Raw genomic sequence first — 14712 nt, 5'->3', positions numbered from 1 at the left:
GAAATAAAATCTGTCACTACCTCCATTTCTTCCCCACCTATCTGCCAGGAATTGAGAGGGCCGGATGCCATGATCTTGGTTTTCTTAATGTTTAGTTTCAAGCCAACTTTTGCACTCTCCTTCTTTACCAGCAACAAGAGGCTCTTTATTTATTTTATTTTATTTTAATCCTATTTATTATATCCCACCCTTCTCCGAAGACTCAGGGTGGCTTACAATTTAAGCACAAACCAATGTGCTTCGCAATGTGCTTAGCAATGTGCTTTAGCTCCTACATAAAGGTATTCTGCTTCATTTAAGCAGAGGGAACTTGAAAGGGAAATCTAGTCTTTTGGTTTAATTCCACCTCATTTCCAGATAGTTTTGGTATCAGCTGCAAAGCTATGAAAGAAACCTAAATGGAAACTATAAGCATAACAACAGGGACTCACTGTCCAAGCATGGGTGTCGCTCTATGCATATTGCTACCCATGTTAAAACTTTCTAGCACATTACTTTCTAGCACAAAACTTAGAAGTCTCCATATTTAGAACTGGCTGTCAGCCACATGCCGTGTTCACACTGAAAATCAACTTAATCTGCTTTTCCCCCCTCTTATTTCTGTTAATCCATCTAACGATGCTCCTTGCTTCTGCTATTTAAGGTGGTTTACACAGCTGGTAGCTAACATCCAGCACTTTGTGTCATTGTCAGCAGCCTATCAGTGAAGTGCTGTTTGATAAAAGCTCCAAGTAAATTGCTGCTTATTTAGCAGCCGAGGAAGAACCGAAGCGTCTGGAACCAGGTTTGCACCAAACCGCTTCTCCAAAAGAGACAAATCCTATCAAAAAAAAAACCCCAACCCAGTAGTTATTATCATTTTTTATTGCTTTACCAATATGCTAGAGGGTGTTTACTGTATGAAATAATCCACTAAAATGGACTTCGCTTTGTGCTATTAAAGCCAACTTGAATAGTGCGGCGAAATTTCCCTAGCTCGGAGCACAATTCCTTTCTCCTTGTGTAAGAAAACTGCCAACCTTCTCGTCTCCATGGCTACAAAAGGGAAAAATCAAACAGGGTCTCTCTTAATTCAGATTCCCCTCTCTGAAAAGGAGCAAGCAGCCAAGGGCTTCCTGAGGTTTTCCGCAACGCAACTGTAAAAAAAGAAATCCTTTTTCTTCCCTTTTCCAGCTGTCAAGCTGCCACTGCTAACAAGGATGCTAAAGCACGGTAAATAAGAAGGAACAAGCCGCCTGAGGTCAGACGCGCCACCACCCCCACAACACCTTCATGAGGTGCTCTCCGACAGGTAATAATGGATGCCAGGGTCTTAGTCCAACTTTCAACGGCAATTCATCCCCTAATGAGCGTCCAATGAGTGAGGAGGTGGAAGGAAGTTTCAGGAGTACAAAACGGGGGAGGAAGCTATTCCACACCAATAGCTAATTCTGCCATCCAAAAAGAAGAGCGTGACTCTATTATCTATTATCAGGGGTAGGCCACCTTGGCTCTTTTATGAGACTCGTGGACTTCAACTCCCAGAATTCCTGAGCCAGCCACGCTGAGGAGAAAAGGAGAGGTTTGCCTGAAATGGTATAGGGTTTCCTGCCTGAGCAGAGGGTTGGACTAGACGACCACCAAGGTCCCTTCCGGATTACCTACGGCAACACCTGCGGCCGGCGTCAACTTCCCTCCATCCAGTGCGCTCCCACAGAGAGGGCCTCCTCAGGGTGCCGCCGATCAAAGAATGCCGATTGGTGACCCCCAGGGGGAGAGCGTTCTCTGTGGGCGCGCCAGACCTTTGGAACCGCTTACCGGTTGAGCTCCGGATGGCCCCCGACCTTCGCTCCTTCCGGCGCGATCTCAAAACTTTCTTTTTCAAACAAGCTGGCCTGGTCTGACAGGATGGGGTTGGGTTTTTAAAACTAGTTTTAACTTTAATATGTATTGATTTTATGGGCATGATGTTTAATGGCTTTTTAATTTTTGTATTCGATTTTTATTGTGTATTGCCCTGTTCACCGCCCTGAGTCCTTCGGGAGAAGGGCGGTATAGAAATCAAATTATTAAATTATTAAATTAAATTCCAACTTATTATTATTATTATAACCTCCGCAGCCCAGGTCATGCCTGTGTGGGTTGCCATGCTGCCTTGTGGGATAGCCACTAACGGGAGGGAGGGAGGGGCAAGATCGTCGGCCAGCCGAACTCCCAGATTTGCCGGCTCAGTTGTTTGGCACTCCGCCAAACTGCTGATCGGCGCAGAGAAACTCACCTGCCAGGGTGTCTTATACAAGGGTGCGTCTTATAGAAGGAAAAATACGATATATCACTGTTTTCCGTGCCGTTGTAACCTCGAACCGTCACTGAATGAATGGTTGTAAGCCAAGGACTAGCTCTATTCAAGTTACCGATGTACAGTTAGTCACGGCAGCCTCTTCGCTTGGTAACACTTGAATGTGGGTTCACAGGAAGACGTTTTCTCTGAAATCCCCAACGTGGCCTTACCTTCCTCCAGATCCGCCGAAGCCCCTTCAGAGGGGACTACTTGTAGCTCTCCAGCTTCAGAGCGGTTTTCCAAATCACTCGCCTCGGTCGCTTCCAGACGACATCGATTTGGATTGGGCCTAAAAAAAGAGAGGAGAGGCGGGCTGGTAACAAAAAAAGCCCCAAGGCCTAAAATATTTTTGTCATTTCACAGATTTCAGGGTTAATTTGAAAAAACAGGGTGGTGTTTTGTTTTGGTTTTTTCCCCCTGAAAGGCCACAATCAGCTCCTCTTTCCAATTAAAACGTCCAACTATTTCATGCCACACTTTACAAAACTAACCTCGGTAGACACAAGTGAAAACGGGAAGGAAGTTCCTTCTGAGAGTGAAATGCAACTGCAAAGCATTTAAAAACTGATGTTCAGATTTGCAATACTTCTAGGTGACTAGTGGAAATGAGAGGCCGCCTTAGATTTGCCACAGCAGAACAACTCCAGAAAGGTTAATTTCTTACCTGGTACACAGTATCAGCATTTGTAAGAGCAGAAAACAAGTTTTATTTTCATTTATTTTTTATTTTAATCACATTTATATCCCGCCCTTCTCAGAAGACTCAGGGCGGCTTACAATTTAAGCACAAACCAATGTGCTTAGCAATAGCCTTCATTCTATGTATATGCCTGCTTATTAGGGCTTTCACACACACACCCCAAGCGGCATTATTACAAAGTCAGCTTAATTGCCCCCAACAATCTGGGTCCTCATTTTACCTACCTGGGAAGGATGGAAGGCTGAGTCAACCTTGAGCCTGGTGGGACTCAAACCTGCACTAATTGCAGGCAGCTGGTGTTACTTAAGGAGGCATTAGCCCACTGCTCCACCAAGGCTCCTTATGTGGAAATGAGATGCACTCCCAAAATGAAGAGACAAGGCAGGGTGAAAGGAGAGAAGGCTAAAGGAGATACAACAGCAGCTTTCCCACCTTTAATGGAATAACAGGGCTGGAAGGGACCTTGGAGGTCTTCTAGTCCAACCCCCTTACTCAGGCACGAGACCCTATGTCATTTCAGACAGATGGTTGTCCAATCTCTTCTTAAAAACCTCCAGCGTTTGATAGGTTGTCAAAGGGAAGAGGCTTTATATGTCCCCTCTGTAGCATCAAAGGAGAAGAACCATAAAGGGGAAGCTTTAAAGGAGTATAAGCCAGGAGTAATTTCCCCACTGTGAGAACTCTTAAGCAGTGGGACAGCCTGGTGGTTTTCACACCAAGGTTAGCCTTTTTTTTTCTGGGATGGTGTAACAATTCCTCCTTTCGCAGGGGGTTGGGCTAGAAGACCTCCAAGGTCCCTTCCAACCGCACGATTGCGTGCACGTTCTTTTTTCCAGTCACAGCAAACTCACCCCACAACTATTCCTTTCCTGGTTTTTTCCACAGCAGTTACGCCATTTAAAGCAGAAGCGCCAACACTGGAATCAGAAACCTCACATGTTCTGTCTTCAGAATTAGACAGGGGATCCGAAGCGCAAGCCAGAGATCTTGGGGAGCTGCGCCGACTGTGGGGCTTTGCGTTTCCTAGGCAACCTAAAAGAAAAATAAGACACATTCTCGTGTCGCTTTTTCCAATCTTGAAAGATATATCTAATAAAGGTAAAGGTTCCCCCGCACGTGCGTGCTAGTCGTTTCCGACTCTAGAGGCTGGTGCTCATCTCCGTTTCAAAGCCGAAGAGCCAGCGCTTGTCTGAGGACGTCTCCGTGGTCATGTGGCCGGCATGACTAGACAACGCCAAAGGCGCACGGAACGCTGTTCCCTTCCCACCGGAGTGGTCCCTATTTTTCTACTTGCATTTTTACGTGCTTTCGAACTGCTAGGTTGGCAGAAGCTGGGACGAGTAACAGGCGCTCACTCTGCTACGCAGCACTCGGGATTCGACCCGCCAAACTGCCGACCTTCTGATCGACAAGCTCAGCGTCCTAACCCACTGAGCCACCGCATCCCTATATATCTAATACATAATACTTATTTGCCGCAAGCAAGTAGTACCTGAGAAATGACAGGGTTTTGCTTTGCTCTCCCTGTTGGTCTTGGACGCAAATGACATTTTATTCCACCAGGTCTATCAGCAACAATATGGAAAGCCATGTGAAGCCTACTCCAGATCAGGGCTCTTCAAACTGGGCCGCTTTAAGACTTGTGGACTTCAACTCCCAGAATTCCTCAGCCAGCCCTGAGGGATTCTGGGAGCTGAGGTCCACAAGTCTTAAAGCGGCCCAGTTTGAAGAGCCCTGCTCCAGATAGTCCTCAACGTACAACCACAACTGGGCCCAAAATTTCCACTGATAAGTGAGACAAGTTGTTAAGTCATTAAACAAATCTGGCTTCCCCCCCCCCCCCCACATTGACTTTGCTTGTCAGAAGGCCACAGAAGGTGATCGATCGTATGATCTTGGGATGCTGCAACCATCATAAATATGAGCCGGTTGCCAAGTGCCCTAACTTTTGAACACTTGAGCCTGGGGAGGCTGCGACCGTTGTAATGTGAAAAAGTCATTTTTCCAGTGCTGTTGCAACTTCAAACAATCACTAAATGAATGGTTGTAAGACGAGAACTAATGATGTATCACTGGACGGGTGGGCAACATCTGCATATTTTTCCTGTATTTTTCCTTACATGCTGTAAGTTAATCTTTTTTCAGTCTCTCTACCATTCAGTCTTTTGTAATCCTCGACTTACAACATTTCGCTTACTGATCGCTCAAAGTTATAACGGCACTGAAAGACGTGACTTGTGACCGTTTTCACACTTACGACCAGTGCGGCATCCCCGTGATCACATGATCAAAATTCAGATGCTTGGTCACTGACTCATATTTATGACGGTTGCACTGTCCTGGGGAGGGGGGCGGCGGCGGCGATGTAATCCTCTTCTGCGACCGTCTGACAAGCAAAGTCAACGGGGAAGCCGGATTCACTAACAAACCTCGTTACTAAATTTAACAAGTGAAGCGATTCACTTGACAAGTGTGGCCAGAAAGGTGGTCAAATTCACTTAACAAATGCCTCATTTATCAACAGAAATGTCGGGCTCAATTGTGGTCGTCGGTTACCTGTATTTGACAAAAAAGCTGTTGGCTCTTCTCCAACTTTAAACAATTCACCCTCGAATCATTGGTGTCTTTGCAGCTCAAATTGGGTTCCATTTTAACTGCTCTATCAAGCAATGACAGGAAAAGCCCACATACAGAGGAGCGAGAATTTAAAACTCAACAAGCAGCATGCAAAATAGTATGCAAATACACACACATGCCCCAGATATGTTTATACCTTCAGAAGAAAACTGACACTCTGGCTTCAAAAGGACATTTCCATCCCCACAATCCATTGCCCTTCGCAAAGACAGGCTGCCTGCCGCCCCTGAGCGACCAGCTTTAGTTGAACTGTTTTTCTTATTTGCGGCTACAGGATTAAAAAAACAAAAAAACAAACTTCAGCTTTAAATACAAGTAACATTTTAAAAAGAGAGACATAAGTAGATGTGGGTTAGACTTAAAAGAGGGTTCACCCCTGATCATTACCATTATTTTAGAACTTCTAAAACCAGGTATTTTATCTCAGCTCAAAGATTAATAATAATAATAATAATAATAATAATAATAATAATAATAATAATAATAATAATAATAATAATAATAATAAAAAAGTTGGAAGGGACCTTGGAGGTCATCTGGTCCAACCCCCTGCTCAGGCAGGAAACCCTATACCATTTCAGACAAATGGCTGTCCGGTCTCTTCTTAAAAACTTCCAGTGTTGGAGCATTCACCGCTTCTGGAGGCAGGTTGTTCCACTGGTTAATTGTTCTAACTGTCAGGAAGTTTTTCCTTAGTTCTAGGTTGCTTCTCTCTTTGGTTAGTTTCCATCCGTTGCTTCTCCTGCCTTCAGGCATTTTGGAGAATAGCTTGACTGCTTCTTCTTTGGGGCAGCCCCTGAGATACTGGAATGCTGCTATCGTGTCCCCCCTCGTCCTTCTCTTCATTAAACTAGACAGACCCAATTCCAGCAACCGTTCCTTATATGTTTTAGCCTCCAGTCCCCTGATCATTTTTGTTGCTCTTCTCTGCACTCTTTCTAGTCCAGGGATAGGCAACCTTGGCTCTTTTATGAATCGTGGACTTCAACTCCCAGAATTCCTGAGCCAGCCCATGCTGAGGAGAAATGAAGAGGTTTCCATGCTGAGCCATGCTGGCTCAGGAATTCTGGGAGTTGAAGTCTACGAGTCGTAAAAAAGCCAAGGTTGCCAACCCCTGTTCTAGAGTCTCACCATCTTTTTTACATCGTGGTGACCAAAACTGGATGCAGTTGTCTAGATGAACGTTGTCTTCCTTAATGGAGGCTCCCGTATAGTTTGCTTTGTCTACGTCAGTCGTTTTCAACCCAGGCACCTTCCTAATAATGCCTGGATTTTAACTCTCAAATCTCCTGAGCCAACAGGGCCATTGGGGAGAATTCCAGCATTACAGTACACACATCTGCAGTTTACCAAGTTTGGGAAACTGTGTTATGGCTTCCTCAATAACCTTAATGTAACCTGGTGACTAAAACGTGACTGGAAGGCAAGGACTGAAGGGTATGTCTTATTTAAAGCAACAGGCCAGATCAAAGGATAAAGAAGCTCTGTCTATCTGTCTATTGATCGATCACTCCATCGAACCATCCATTCACTGATCCGTCCATCCATTTTTTTTCTTTATTCTAATTTGCTTCCCTCATTAAGCGATTCCGGCTTCCCCCATAGACTTTGCTTGTTGGAAGCCGGCTGGGAAGCTTACAAAAGGTGATCACGTGCCCCTGAGACACTGTCATGCATACATGCTAGTTGCCAAGTGTCTAAATTTTGATCCCATGACCGTGGGGACGCTGAAATGGTTGTACGCGTGAAAACCAGTCAGTAAGTCACTTTTTTCCCCCAGTGCCGTTGTATCTTGGCACAGTCACAAACGGTTGCAAACTGAGGACTATCTGCACAGCTGGCCATCGGTAGCCCTTGGCTTGTGGGTGCCGTGAACTATGCACCTGGATCTCCCTGTGAAATGTAAAGCATTTAGGCCACGGCCTCCATCAGCTGCCAGGGCCTTGACGGAAAGCAGACTAATTTTCACAGCTTTCGCCCTCACTTTCTTCTCAAACTATACAGGGCTTAAAAAAACTGAAGTTCCTTTGAAACCAGTGCTTTAGCAAGGTGGGGTGCAATCCTGTCTTTGAGATTTTAAAAGGCTGCCCCCGACAGGTTGCTAAATGGCTCCTTTCTTATGGAAGGGATGACTAAGCCCACGTCCACTTACAATTCCGAATATAGCAGCTGGAGAGGGACGATTTTGTCAGCAGCTCCCTCCCAAGTTCCTGCAGCTTGTTGTAGCTTTCCGTCCCGCAAGCCGCCAAGGCTCCCTGGTCAGCAGGGAAGGCGTACGTCGCCTGCCCGTCAGAAGGGTTGGTGTTGCTGCTCCGAACCTCGGACAGCTGGTTCTTCACATCTGACATCTTGCTCCGTACTTCAGCCATCTGACTCTTCAACCTCTTCAGCATTTTAAGGTCCGGCGGCACGCGCCACATGGCCTGGTGCCTCCGCTGGTCTTTCTCTTTCAAAGAGTACGATGCTGAACAGAGAAGAAATGAGAAAGAACGCTCAAGCTCGCCACCAAAAAAAGGTTCCAGGGTACCCCAGGGTAGCATCTATAGCAGGGCTTTTCAACCAGTGGTACGGGTACCACCTGGTGTACATGGGCACCTGGCACTTGTGGTACGCAACCATCCTAGAAAAGTAGTGGGGGAGGGGAATGAGCTGAACTGGTGGCAGCACCGCACAAGCCTGAGCGAGAGATGGCTGGAGCTGCAGGGTTGTCGGGGTTCAGCGGAAGCACCAGGATCAGCACCAGGATCCAGCTGAAGCTCGGCGCTGATCCTGGCACTTCTGAACCCAGAAGAAGCGCCGATCAGCTGAAATGTTGCAGCATCTCCAGGGTCTTGTGATTTACATTCAGATGCTTGGCAACTGATTCATATTTATGACGGTCACAGTGTCCCAGGGTCACGTGAAGTGACCAAAACCTGCTGCAACCACCCAGCGGGGGGGGGGGAATAAAAACCAAACTCACCCCCACCCCACCCCCGCTGCCAATCCTCAACAGAAATGCTCCCAACAATGAAAACCTCGGACAGGAGGAAGAGCGCCGCCGGGCGGGCAGGCAGGTGTCTTGCTCGGCTGTGGCTTGGGGGGCACTTTTTTCAGGGCCACAGTAACTTCGAACAGTCACTAAGCAAACTGTTGTAAGTCGAGGACTACCTGTACTTCATCACTTTTTTCCTTTTTTTTGGTCATCAAGTTTTTGACACCTTCCTAGACGACTGGTGGTTCTCGGATGTTGCCATCTCCTAAAAGTGGCGCAACGGGTGAAAAGGTTGTAAAACCCTGAGCGAGAGGGTTTAAGAGACAGGGGGAAGGTCTCTTTCGTGCAGGATCCCCTGATGGTGGCATAGAAATTTTGATTTTTTTTTTAAAAAAAAGATAGAGGTTGGGCTCTGGGCTAAAACCTTGAGGCTGCAAAACACCAAGATTAATGTTGTTCAAGCAGTAAACAATACCCCAATCAAGGAACTACCAACTCAGACAAACAAGCTAACAATAAACAACAGCCTAACCAAGGAACCACCAAGAACATTCCCATCGACGCTGACAGGGCAAGCCGAGAACGAACCCCACTCCCTTTCAGCACTGATAATGTTACCTACAGGCAGTCCTCGACTTACGACCCCAACTGAGCCCACAATCCCTGTTGCTAAGTGAGATATTTGTTAAGTGAGTTTTGCCCCAGTTGCTAAGAGAAGCACTGCAGTTGTTAAAATCGGTAACACGGTTGTCAAGTGAATCTGGCTTCCCCCCATTGGCTTTGTTGGTCAGGAGGTCGCAAAAAGGGGATCACGTGACCTGCAGGGCAATGCAACCATCATAAGTATGAGTCAGTTGTCAAGCATCTGAATTCTGATCATCTTGACCACGCTTAAATGACCACAGCGGTCGTTAAGTGTGAAAAATGGTCATAATCGGCACTTTTTTCCCAGTGCCGTTGTGACTTTGAGCTGTCACTAAACGAACTGTCATAAGTTGAGGACCACCTGTATTTGGGCAATAAAACCTCTGCAAGAAAATAATCAAGCTCTGAGAGCAGCAAGGATAAAAGATAATTTACCACCAGTGAAACGATAGATGCAATTCAATGAGATGTGACTGAAATTGTTGGAGAGCAACTGTGGCCCAGTACGATGTACCACAGAGGCATAGCTACCTCTTTTACCAATGTTTTGCTAACCCAGGGGTAGGCAACCTTGGCTCTTTTATGACTCGTGGACTCCCAGAATCCCTGAGCCAGCGTGGCTCAGCATGGAAACCTCTCCCTTTCTCCTCAGAATGGCTGGCTCGGGAATTCTGGGAGTTGAAGTCCATGAGTCATAAAGTGGCCTAGGCCTAGGCCAGGGATAGGCAACCTTGGCCCTTTTATGACTCGTGGACTTCAACTCCCAGAATTCCTGAGCCAGCATGGCTCAGCATGGAAACCTCTCCATTTCTCCTCAGCGTGGCTGGCTCAGGAATTCTGGGAGTTGAAGTCCACGAGTCACAAAAGAGCCCAAGGTTGCCTACCCCTGTGCTAACCAAAGCTTTACACCAGACCTGAACACTAGTTGAGACTTCATTCTTTGATTGCACCTCCACTTAAGGATACAGCATATGAAATTTTTAATGGATTAGAGTTATTAGGGTCTATTTAGTATCAAATGAAGCAATATCAAAACACTTTGCAAATGATCGGTTAGGCCGGGGGTCTTCAAACCTGAGCCCTTTTATGACTTGTGGACTTCAACTCCCAGAATTCTGGGAGATGAAGTCCACAAGTCATAAAAGGGCCAAGTTTGAAGACCCCTGAGTTAGGCAAAGGATGATGGAGGACTGCAGGAATGTCAGGACATGTGAGAAAAGCTAATTTCTAGCAAGAAATGCTCCCCTTAAAGAAAATCCAATTTGAAATGGCTCACTAGAGATTATAACGTCGGACGGTAATAATACGCAGCTGCCTTTGCGGTATCCAAATGGCGCACAGCCCCATTACCTAAAATACCATTTTACCGCAATAGCATTTCAGTAATGGACCAAAACTAGATGGCATTTTTTTCCACCGAACATAAAAGGCCTCTCTCCGGTAGCGCAAATCCGCAATAAACTGCCTAAAAGTTAGCATAGCCAGAGCGTTTGCTTGAGCTAATTTTTCACGCTTCCCGTTAAGCACAGACCTTTATTAAAGAAATAAAAATGTTAAAGAGGAAAAGGTCAGGCCTCTGAGTCTTTTCTAGCTGAAATGACACGCAGTTTTGCCGTGGAAGATGCTGAAACTCATCACAGGGAAAGGGGAAAAAGATCTATTCAATTTTCACTGCATAAAGTGCCCTATTTGTGGCACTTCCTCCTCTCCTTTCCTCCACCCTCCCTCCCGCTTCTGGCATGGGCAAAACTAGAAATAAAAGGTCTGATGCGAGTGGCAGGAGCAGAGAGCTGCGTACGGTCCGACACCGAGAGAGCAGAATCCAAGTCATTTGCTACAAAATGGGCAGCAAGTAAATTCAATGAACAAGGAAACAAACCCATAAGGAAAGGGGGAAAGGGGTCAAAACAAAGAAGGCAGAGGGCCCGTACGTACTACATGAAATGCGTAATTGAATTGTGCTTCCACGACACCCAGAAAAAGGCAATCAAAGAAGATGGAGAGAGATCGTCAAAGACACACTACAACAGGGGTGTCAAACTCAATTTCACGGAGGGCCGCATCCGCATGGCGGTTGCCCTCAGGGGGCCGGGTGGGTGTGGCCAGGGTGGGCGTGGCCTACTGGGTGGGCGTGGCTAAAGTGCGTATGGCCTACTGGGTGGGTGTGGCCAGCTCTACATCGTTGGCATCAAGGGTGCCTATGGGGGCCTGGGCAGGAGTGGGACAGATCTGGGGGTCTCTGGCAGAAGGAGGGTCTCTGGGCCAGGGCCAAGGCAGAGGGGGCCGTTCCCTCACTGTTTCCAGGATGGCTTCGCGGGCCGCATGAAACCACTTCGCGGGCCGCATCCGCCCCCCCCCCGCCATTTGTTTGATATGTCTGCACTACAAGGTCAATCAACAACGATTGAGGCTGCCAGAAGAGCAAGAATCCAGAATTTTGTTATCTTCTTTGACACCCGGAGGAGGAGGAGGAGGAGGAGGAGGAGGAAGATAAACGAAAAGGGGAGGGGGAGGAGAAGATTTTCAGAGGAGCTCCGAGGAATGAGACAAAGCCAGAAGGAGAAGACAAAAAGCTGAAGGAGAAAGGCTGGCAATGATCTACAAGTTCACTGCTCTTTCCTAAGAACAAGAAGCAACTATATTTTAAGGCACAATTTATGTCTCAGCCAAGCTAATTAAAATCGTAATTATTATTAGTATTTTCTTGCTAATCTAACAACTCCACACAAGGGCGTACAGAATCTCTATGGTGACGTTGCCAAAATGACGGTTGTTATTTTTAAAAAGATCTACGGTAAATTTGCTTTTATTTAGTTTCTGAACCCAACATATGCTATTGAACAAATGTAATACACATCCCGGGGCTCCGGGGCTATCACATTGCCAGCCGATGTCTTCAGGCTCTCAATAGGACAGTCACTCTCTCAATATTTGTACTGATTGCTTTCTCAAGTGTTGCGTTCCAAATTCTCATTATCTTGTCGTTAAATTACAGATGAGACCTTAAAAACACATTCCATCTTGAAGTAAACACCAGCTGAATACAGACTTTTTCTGCCTGTACCGCTAACTGGCCAAGTATCTCAGGTATATTTAATCTGAATGTTTCTATTTTTTTATTGTTTTAAAATGTTTTTAGTTTTGAATGCAATACATACGTCTGAAATGGTATAGGGCAGGGGTCAGCAACCTGAAACAGTGAAAGAGCCACTCGGAACCGGTTCCCTCACAAAAGGAAAAACTGGGAGCCGCAAAAAATGTGTGCACATGTGCGTACATGCGCGCATGCGCAGAACAGGGTTTGACTGAAGAGTGGAGCCAAGGCGAGATATGCACCTACCCTGCATATTTGAATTGATTGGTTGAACTTTTTTAGTCCCACTTTTTTTTTTTTGGATTGCACATGGCAGAGGACTGGCTCCGGAGCCGCGGGTTGCAGACCTGTGGTATAGGGTGATAAGCTGTCCAGAGTCATTGACTGAGATGGATGGCTATAGAAGTTAACTGAACGAATGAAGAATGAATGAATGAATGAATGAAGAAATGAATGAATCATGTTTAATTTTTTTAGCTTACAGGATAGTGATGGCAAACCTTTTAGAGACCGAGTGCCCAAACCACAACCCAAAACCCACTTGTGTATCTTCGGGTGCCGGGTGGGTGTGGCCCTTTGGGTGGGCGTGGCCCATTGGGTGGGCATGGCTGCAGTGGTAATGGCAGACTAAAAAGTTCAATCAATCAATTCCAACTTAGTTGAAATTGATTGATTGATTGAACCTTTTTTTTTTTTTGCACACAGCGGCGGAAGCCTAAAGCAAAAAGATTTCATAAAACCCAGCTGAAGGCCTAGGACTGGGGCGATGGCACGCGTGCCCACAGAGAGGGCTCTGTGTGCCACCTGTGGCACGCGTGACATAGGTTCGCCACCACGGTTATAGGATATCCATTTACAGGTACCATAGGACACCAAATATTTAATATCGTCTCTGCCTGTTATTTACAAATTACTACAATTTTAACTATACAGAATGACCGTTCGAAGTTGTAACGGTGCTGAAAAGTGACTTATGACCGTTTTCACACTTACTAACCTTGCAGCATCCCCATGGTCACGTGAGCAAAATTCAGACACTTGGCAACTAACTCATATTTACGATAGCTGCAATGTCCTGGGGGTCACGCAATCCCCTTCTGTGACCTTCTGGCAAGCAAAGTCAATGGGGGAAATCAGATTTACTTAACCCCCTTGTTACTAGCTGAACAGCTGCAGTGATCCACTTTAACAACTGTCTTTGTTCAGCAACATAAATTTTGGGGTCAATTGTGGTTACTAAGTCAAGCACGACCTGTAAATTCCTTCTTTTCTCAAGGACCTGAACCACAAAACTACACCACATCGATGTATTCACGGTCTGTGGAAGTTTAAATGCTTCAGCTTTCTAAAGCATATTCTTAGTATCGTTAGACTCTCCCTAATTTTAGTGGGAGATCTTATGTTCATCGATTTAAAACACTTATCAGGAATCATATCTTAAGAATAACCGCCCAGGATTAAGTAGCTCCTTTGAGAAGGGTTCCCCGAGTGAGAAATGATGGATCTCATTTTTTTGTGTCTCTCCAGAAAAGATGAAGGCTTCTTTCACAAAGCTTTCTGTCCCCTCACGTCCCCTACTCACCTCTATTCTGCAAAAGTGAAGCAGGCGGGCGTGGCTGTAGACCCCACAGGTTTTCCATCCCATTCCTGTCCTTCAGGTCCAGCAAATGTATTAATATCAAGGGATCTATATCAAGCAAGCTGCTACTGGCAGAAGCGAGTGCATTTCCTCGCTTTGACAAGTGGCTGGTTGTTGGGCGGTATGCATGGCTCCCACCTGGAGGAGGAAGAACAAGAAGAAGAAAAAGAAAAGAAAGAGGCACTCAGTAATTCTTAGATGTCACCCAGAGTTATTAGCACTGCCTCCAATAGTGAAATCAACTGTGAACACTAGCAGACGTGTACCTAAACCAGGGGTGGGGAACCTTGGCTCTTTTATGACTCGTGGACTTCAACTCCCAGAATTCCTGAGCCAGCCATGCTGAGGAGAAAGGGAGAGGTTGCCATGCTGAGCCAGGCCGGCTCAGGAATTCTGGGATTTGAAGTCCACGAGTCATGAAGGGACCATAGTTCCCCCATGCTGGCTCAGGAGTTCTGGGAGTTGAAGTCTATTACCCTAATGCAGGGGTAGGCAACCTTGGCTCTTTTATGACTCGTGGACTTCAACTCCCAGAATTCCTGAGCAGGCATCACTCAGCTTGGAAACCTCTCCCTTTCCCCTCAGCATGGCTGGCTCAGGAATTCTGGGAGTTGAAGTCTACGAGTCATAAAAGAGCCAAGGTTGCCTACCCCTGACCTAAACAGACCCATAGAGAAATAAGAAAATGACCATATTAAGCTAT

At 46.2% G+C, this 14712-nt stretch overlaps 1 protein-coding gene across 8 annotated transcripts in view; it reads right to left on the bottom strand.

Moving 5' to 3' along the window:
* The window catches only part of TRIM37 (tripartite motif containing 37), a 63946-nt gene that overhangs the window by 4316 nt on the left and 44918 nt on the right, over positions 1-14712 (bottom strand). For all 8 annotated transcript variants that reach the window (XR_014494460.1, XM_083379690.1, XM_083379692.1 and 5 more), the window contains 5 exons: positions 13953-14147; positions 7810-8121; positions 5794-5925; positions 3872-4052; positions 2491-2609 (listed from right to left, as the gene is read on the bottom strand). Coding sequence is in view for 7 of the 8 variants with exons in the window: in XM_083379690.1 (XP_083235816.1) it covers positions 2491-2609; positions 3872-4052; positions 5794-5925; positions 7810-8121; positions 13953-14147 (939 nt within the window). In the remaining variant the exon portion in view is untranslated. The remainder of the gene's footprint in view (positions 1-2490; positions 2610-3871; positions 4053-5793; positions 5926-7809; positions 8122-13952; positions 14148-14712) is intronic.

The sequence above is a fragment of the Vipera ursinii genome, assembly GCF_947247035.1.
Source record: "Vipera ursinii genome assembly, chromosome: 1".
Classification (NCBI taxonomy): domain Eukaryota; kingdom Metazoa; phylum Chordata; class Lepidosauria; order Squamata; family Viperidae; genus Vipera; species Vipera ursinii.
Note: the sequence above shows the minus strand (reverse complement) of the source record. Positions and strands in the feature narration are given on the sequence as shown.